Genomic DNA, 8,753 nt, shown 5'->3' on the forward strand with positions numbered 1-8,753 from the left:
TTTTTTTTATATTTTAATAAATTTTTTAAAAGAAAAATAACGGATTTATATTTTTTTTTTATATTTAATATAATCCTATTTTATACTTTTTTATACTACCATTTATATATAATATAAACAACTTTTTATAGTTAAGAAAAACTAATTTAATTACTTTATAAAATTTATTTTTTAATTTTATTTATACTTTTTATATATTTTTCCAGATTTTTTATTATTATATAATTTTTTTATTATATTTTATAATTTAATCTTTTATTATTAAAATGTTAAGTTTTATTAATAAGAATAATAATTTAATTTTTTTAATATAACTAAAATATTATAAATTTTTTAATAACTTATTTTTATAATTTAAAACTTTTAATTTAAATAAAAGTTCCGTTATTATAAAATATTTTATAATAAAATTTTAGTAATATTTTATTAACCTTAAATTATATTTAAGATCTTTTAATATAACTAATTTTAATTTATAAATAACCTTTATTTTTTTTTTTATTATAAATAAACCGAGTTAGGATACTTAATAATTTAATGTTTTTAATTTTAATTATATAAAATAACATTTTTTTAATAATATTAAAACTTTTAATTTTTTTAAAATTATTAATACCAGGTTTAAATACTTTATATATTTTTTAATAAATCGATTAAAAATAATAATATTATTAATATAAACAAGTATAAATTATTATAAATATTACTTTAAAAATTTTTCCATTTAATATTAAAAAAAACCGGATAAAATTATTAAACTTATTATGTTTATTATTAATTATTTATAGCTTTTATATAATGTAATAAACGTTATCTTTTATTTATTATCTTATTTTATATTTTATTAAAAAAAATTTTTTATTATATTTATTATTATAAAAATAATGTAATTATATATTAAATTTAAAATATTATCCTGCTTTAATAAAAGGTAAGTATTAAAAATTAATTTTATATTAATTTATTATAAATTAATAATAATTTTTAGTTTTTTATTTTTTTAAATAATGAAAGTTAAATTAGATATTAGAAAACTAGTTATTAATAATATATTTTTTATTATTTTTATTTCTTTTAATAAATTTAAAATATTATTTATTATTGTTTTATTTTTTTAAGATATATAATATAACTTTTGTTTAAAATTTATTAAATTGGTTTTTTTTCGGAAGGATATTAATATTTTAATACCATTATTAAATTTTTTAAGTTTTAAGTGGAAAAAGTATATATATTTAATAATAATATTTTTAATTTTTTCGCATATTAATTTATTTTAATTTTTCGAAATATTTATATCCGTTAAATTAATATTTTTTAATATTAATATATAATAAAAATAATTATTAAGGTATTATTTGTTTTTAAGTTTTTTAAATACATCCTTATATTTTAATAATTTTATAAAGGAAATTATTTATATTATATTTAATTATACTTTAACCGTTATTATAAAGGTTTTTATAATTATTTATATATATATTTTTTTAAATGTTCTAAAACATTAACTTTATTTAATTCGAATAAAATTTAATCTTAAATTTAAAAAAAAAAAAACACGTTCCTATCTTATTATTATTATATTAATAAAACTTCCCATTATAAAGCCATTTAATAAAATAAACATTTATAAATATATATAATATTCGTTTTTAAAAACTGGAATATTTAAGAAATTTACTTTAATATTTACATTAAAACCTGGTTAAATAATTATATTTATTATTACTTAAATAATAACGTATTTCCGAACCAACTTTTTTAATTATACTTGTAATAAATATAAAATTTTTACCATTTTTAATCCGTAGTTTATTATTTTTATTTCGTTTACCCTAAAAAATATATAATTAATTTAATTTTAAAAAAAATATTTTTAAAAGAAATTTATAAAATAAAAAATCGATAATATATATTTTAATATTTTCCTATTAAATCTTATTATTATTTATTTTATATTATATAAAAATAATAATAATTTTAATTACCTCCAATTTAACATTAACCTTAAATAAATTAAAAAAGTTAATAAATTTTTCCATTACTATAAATAAATAATATTTATTTAAAACGTTTTTTAATATTATTTTTAATAAAAAATATATATTTATAAATAAATTTATAAAACTTATTTTTATAAATATAATAATTTAAAATTATTTAAAAAACTTAAAATAATATAAATTATTATTTATTAAAAAGAAATATATAACATTTTTTTACCGTTTTTAAACGTTATTACTTAAAAAATTTAAACCTTTTAAAATTATTTTATTATTTTTATAAATAATTTAATTAAGTTCCGCTTTTAGTAATAAGTTATTTAATTATTTATTTTTTTATTATAATCTTTTATATTTTTTTATAATAATTTTATATTTATTTAGTAATGGTATAATAAATATTTCCTCCGGTAATTCTTATATAAAACCCCGCTTTAAATTATAGCTTAATAATTTAAAGGTTTTTCCCGGGTTATTAATTTTTAATTTTCCGAGTTTATATCGGACGTAAAATCTTATGCCATATAGTTTAAATCTTCTTAAAATATCATTATTTTTAACCTTATATTTAAGTTTAAAATAATTAATGTGTTATTAATAAAAAAGGTTTTAACTTTTTTTTTTTTATTATAATAATTTTTTTTATACATTAAATTATAACATTTTTAATAAAAAAATTTTTTTTATTATAATTTTTTTAATTTAATATTTTTATCCTTATTAACCGGTTTATTTATAATATTTTATTATTTCTTATCCGAGTCCTTATTTTTATCTTTTATTAAGTTATTAACGTTTTAATTCTATAATTTACTTTTTATATTATTACGTATTTAATATATAATATTTATTAAAACATTAAATTTATCACGTTTACTTTTAATATTTTTAATTTTAGTTAATTCTTTTTTAAAGCAAATAATATAAACCACTTCATTATTTTTTATTATTTTACTTTATTAATATTTAACATATACCGTATATTTCAATTATATAAGTTAAGATTTTAAATTTTAAATTATATTTTTTTTAAATTTAAATATAATATATTAAGTTAATTATAAATTTAAATAAAACTTTATTTAATAAATTTAATTATTTTTATTATTATTATTAACTTTATTATAAAATTGAATCTTTTAATTAATATAATTATATAAAAATAAAATATTTTTATTATTAAATAAATATTTTAATTTATTAATTTTATATAATATTTTATTTTTATTTTTTTAAAATTTTTTAAAAAAAGTATCCTTTTATAATTTAAAATTAATAATTATATAATCTTATAAATTAATAAATAATAAATTAAAAAAACTTATCTTATTTATTTTTCTTATTAAAATATTTTATTTTAAAACATTTAAAATAATATTTACCCTTTTATAATAAATTAAATAATTAATTATAACTATATATTTTATAATAAAAATCTTTTTACTATTATATATAAATAATTTAAGTTTAAATTAATTTTTATTTATTTTACTACCGCTTATATTAATAAATAATTATAATTATAATCTTAATAATACTTTATTATATATTAAATATTTATTTTAAATAAATAAAATAAAAAATAAATATTATTTATATAATAAATAATAATAATTAATTATACCTAAAAAGGCATATATTAAAAAATAATAATTAAAAATTAATGAATAATAGCTAAAAGTTAATAAATAATAGCTAAAAGTTAATAAATAATAATTAAAAATTAATAAATAATAGTTAAAAATTAATAAATAATAATTAAAAATTAATAAATAATAATTACTTAATAATTAATATAATATTATTTTAAATAAATATAAAATTATTATTAATTTATAATAATTTTTTAATATATAAGTTATTAAATATAAAGCTTATATATAAGTTAAGTTTAATATTATTTTATAATTTCATATTTTATTTAATATTATGTTTTAAATTTAAAAAAAAGTTAATAAATAAATTATAAATATTATTAATATGGGAGTTATAATATATTAACTTAAAATTAATTAAAATAAAAATATTAAAATTAAGTATAAAGTATAAACAATAAATATTTTAAAGTAAAAACCTTATTCATTTAAAATTAATTTATTTTTTAATTCCTATATTTATTTAATTTATTATTATACCGCTTCGGGTAATAATTTAACGTTTTAATTCTTTATAACATTCCAAAAACAAATAATAATAATAAAAAAACCCATTTCTTTATTTATTTCTTTATTAACTTTTATAATTAATTAATTAATATAGTTTTTATTAAATAAATATAAAGTTTTTAAAACTTTACTTTATTAATTTTAAACATTATTAATAATAACTTTTAATATTATTAATTATTTAATTATAAACTTTTTATAAATTATTTAAATTAATATAATTAACTTTATAAAATAAACTATATTTATAAAACCTTTAAATAAATATACACTTTTTAATTAAAATAATCCAGCCATAACATTAATTAATTTTATAATAAATATTAAATAAAATAATATTAATTTTAATAATAATAAAAGATTAAATAAAAATAATAATTCCATTAATAAAAATATTAATAAAAATAATTAAAATTAAATAAACTTTAAATTAACATTTTAAATTAAAATTAATAATAAAATTAATAAAAATAATATTATTTTTATATTTCTTATATAAATTAACATTATTAAATCCATTTATAAATAATATAAACCGTTTTATATATTATAAATAAAATTTAAAAAAACCGGTAAATAATATAAAACATTATTATTTATTATTATAAAAAATACATCTTAAAATAAAATAAAAATATTATAATAATTATTTAATTTATTTATAAAAAAAAAATAATAATCTTTTAATAATTAAATATATAATTTTATTAATAAAAAAATATAATATAATTAATTTATTTAACTAAAATTATATTTATTAGGTAGTAAAAATAAAAAAATAATAAAATTTTAAAGATTATAAAAAAATGTTAAAGGTTTAAATATTAAAGTTAAAAGGTATTTTTCTTAAAAATTATAAAAGTTTATACTTCCTTCCCTAAAATAATAAGGGAAAAATTAATTTATATATTCCTAATATAATTTATCCTAAATTTTTAACTTAAAAAATATTATAACTTTTTAATATATAATATTACTAAAAATAAATACATTATCTAAACGGGTTATTTAAATTAATAAAAAATCTTTATTTTATAAAATTAATTTATTTAATAATTATAATTTAAATCCTAAATTAATAATATTCTTAATAAAATGTTTTAAAAAATTTATTTTAATAAATTATTTTTTTATATTATATAACTTAATGTTTTTTTTACCTTTTCTTATAAATAAATAAGTAAAAATAGTTAATAATATTTTAAATTATTTTTATTAAACGGGAAAATATTATTATATTATATCTTAATTATAAATAAATGTAATAATAAATAATAAATAATTAATAATAATAAAAATAAATAATTATAATAATAAATTTTTATAAAGTAAAATAAATTATCTTTCTTTTATTATCTTAATATTAAAAAGTTTTATTTTATCCCTTTTAATTAATTATTTATCCTCCCTTCTTTATTGCAATTAATAGATCCTTCTTTCTTTAGGGTAAGGAAGGAAAGTCCTATGACATCTTAATTAACATGTCTCAGATTTCACACAAATTATCCCCACCAATTATTCGGATCGATATCCCATACGGCACAATTGCTCGTGATGGTGCCACCTTGCTTGTACCTAGTACTGCTAGTATCGCATTTGTCAATCGCTTCCCTAAATATCCTACCACACTCTTGATCCGGGCTCGGTCCATCGATCGTGAACCGGCACCCGTTCGTCACGGTGACACTAAGGTGCAACACCTCTATACAGCCCAGCTCGCCAAAGCACGTGCCGGCATTGTGGTCCTCTAAACTTAGCGTATGCTCGGCGTTCTCGTCGCTCGCGTCGAGGATGGTGCCCAGGTAATCATTACAAAACGTCGTCACGGCGTCTATCATGCTACCACGGCCCGTCATCGCACCGCTGTTAAAGCAATGTAGGCTCTCCGTGGCCGGGTTGGGCGACGGCGGCGTAGGATTCGGCTTCGGTGCCGGCGTAGCAGGCGGCTGGGCCGAAGAGACGGTCTGCGTGCCGGAGGAGCCAAAGTTGGGATCGACGTAAGTCGGCGCCGCCAAGCTAAATTCGTACGCGCACTCGTCATCGTCATCTTCCTCTTCGGGGTCCTCCGGATCGTCGCCCCCGGAGTCGGTAGGTTCAGGCGTCGGCGACACCTTCGTAGCGTCCGTGGGTAGCGGGTCGTTTACCTCCGTCGGGGTCGGACGCTCCGGTGGATCTGGGTCCTCCGGGTCTACGAAGTCGCCTCCGCCGTCGACGCAGTTGAGGAGACACGGCGACGAGCAGAAGATCAAGCACGGAAGTCCGCAGCCGGACTTGCAGATCGGGCCCGGCGTTCCCGGTTTGTACGTCACGATCGGAAATATCGCGGCGACGACACCCGTGCTCGAAGAAGACGTCGTTGTCTGACTCGACGGTTGGGTGAAAGAGTAGGGGAACGGCGGGGGCGTGATAGTTCTCGTTACCGGAGGGTGAGTGACGCCTGGCTCGCTTAGGGGGTTTGGGTCGTTGGTGATCGTGAAAGGCGGGGGCAAGATGCTACTAGTCACGTAGAACGTCTTAGAGACGGTAGTTTCCGTAACAGTGTCGGTGACGGTGTACTCCCAGACAGGAATTTCGGTGATAGTGACCGGCGGAATGGTCAGGGTCGTCGTTTGAATGATATGCGTCCAGCCTGTCGAGGTGCTCCAAGCAACGTCGAGAGATGTCACGTACGGCGGGAAGGTAATTGTCGTCGCCGACGAAAGTTGCAGAGGGGGCAGGATAAAGGTGCAGGGAGGCTCGCAGTTGATCACGGGGTTAGGCTCTCCCCAGATCGACGGATCAATATAGACGATCGAATCGCCGCCGCTACCTTCCGAAGACCCACTGTTACCGCCCCCGGCTCCGGGATCGCCGCTCGTAGAATCGCCGCCGCCGTCGGGGGTGTTCCCGCTCCCAGAACCGGAATAGAGGTCGATGCTCCATATCATCGTACCGCCGAAGCAGTGGCTGCTAGCCCAGCTTTTCTTCAAAGCGATAGTCTCGGCGTCGTCGTAGCCTACCCACTGATCGCTCCAGACGAGGTATTTCATCATGGCGTCGGAGTCGAGGATCGGCTCGACACCGAGCTCGGGAATCATTATAGACTCGATCTCCTCTAGAGACATGACGCCGCCGAACGCAGTGCATGGAGCAGCTCGGCTCGTGCCGCTCCACTTGCATCCGACCTCCACGCAGTCGACGTTCGCTACCGTGTATCCCCGGCCGTAGTAGGCGAGACCCATATTAATCTTCGACGGGTCTACCGAATCATACCAGAGGGGCAGTGTCCAATTGTAGATCTCGGGGATGTTGGTCTGGCCGATTATCGTCTTGCCGATGTCCTTGACGTCGGCATCCCAAGGACCGTGGAGGTCGTACGTCATCAAGCCGAAGAAATCAACGTAGGGCTCCATCGCTTTCGGGTCAAACCACCGCAGATACCAATAGCTCGACGGGAGGGTAGCGCTTATGCCGTACGAGGTCCCGTAAGCCGAGCGCATCTCCTGAAGCAGCGACACGAAGTTTTGAGTGTCGTCGGCGTTCCCGTTCCTGTCGGGGGCGCCGGGATACTCCCAATCGATATCGACTCCCTGGAATCCGTACTTGTCCATGAAGTCTTTGAGGGACGATATGAACGTGGCGCGGGTGCTCTCCGAGGCGGCGAGATCCGACCACGTCGTCTGCGTCGGCCCCGGGTCGTTGAAGTCCCAACCCCCTATAGAGATCCAAGTCTGGAGCGTCGACGTCTTCAAGGCCGTGAACTCTGTGTAGAGAGGTACGTCCCGACTATCGACCGGGACGACCTCGAACGAGCTCGGGTCGATACTCGCAAAAGCCAGATTCAGATGCGTGAGGCCGGTCGTGTCGATTTGGGAAGGCGTGATACGCTGGCACTGACGCGAGTACGAGTTGGAGACCTGATAATAGCCGATCGACCTCGCAAGAGCCGAACTTCCACCGCACGTCGGCGCAGCTACGACAGAGCAAGAACCGAATCCTTCCTGGCAAGGGGCGTCGGGATTGGGCGAGTCGCAATATTCCGTGCCTACGCCGCAGTAGCCGTAGTAGCTGCAACAAACGTTCAGGGGGCACGATACGTCCCCACCTAGACTGTCGCGGCCACAAAGTGCCGTAGCGTTACCTGTATGGTTATTAGCGGTTAAGTGAAGTGTTTGAGGCGCTATAGACTAGAGACTATGGGACATGTAATAGAGCCTAGAATAGAGCCTAGAATAGAGCCCAAAGTAGAGCCCAGAATAGAGCCCAGAACACACTACAGATATAGTAAAGAGCACGATAATAAATAGACTTACATGTGTTCGTACAGTTCCCAGCACCGCAGTTCTCCGGCCCGTAGCCGCAACCGCCGCTATTATTGCAGCAAGAACCGTCGGGGCAAGGACTATCAGCACTGCACTCGACGTCACTCTGTCGACTAAATACATTGCTGATCGGAGTAAAGTCACGGCGAATAGAGCTTCCGTTCGAAGCCGTGGCTGTTTCCGGGTGGGCGGAAGTCGTCGTCGTCGGAACAAGCGCATCCGAGAAAAGAGTAAGGACCTGGTTAAGGTACGGCCTTACCTGGATTTTAGCAAGTCTGTCGATG

The 8,753-nt window shown here is 26.4% G+C and overlaps 1 protein-coding gene across 1 annotated transcript; it reads right to left on the reverse strand.

The window, feature by feature from the left end:
* Positions 1 to 5,516: 5,516 nt before the first annotated feature.
* Positions 5,517 to 7,262, reverse strand: F4807DRAFT_435040 (glycosyl hydrolases family 18-domain-containing protein). Its single transcript, XM_047998852.1, has one exon. The coding sequence runs from the start codon at positions 7,243 to 7,245 to the stop codon at positions 5,671 to 5,673; it is 1,575 nt and encodes a 524-aa protein (XP_047852071.1). The 5' UTR covers positions 7,246 to 7,262; the 3' UTR covers positions 5,517 to 5,670.
* Positions 7,263 to 8,753: the final 1,491 nt, after the last annotated feature.

The sequence above is a fragment of the Annulohypoxylon truncatum genome, assembly GCF_022578515.1.
Source record: "Annulohypoxylon truncatum strain CBS 140777 unplaced genomic scaffold F4807scaffold_27, whole genome shotgun sequence".
Classification (NCBI taxonomy): Eukaryota; Fungi; Ascomycota; class Sordariomycetes; order Xylariales; family Hypoxylaceae; genus Annulohypoxylon; species Annulohypoxylon truncatum.

What these genes read in the sequence shown, in the direction of transcription:
- F4807DRAFT_435040 (XM_047998852.1), bottom strand. Translation starts at nt 7,245, where the DNA reads ATGATTCCCGAGCTCGGTGTCGAGCCGATCCTCGACTCCGACGCCATG.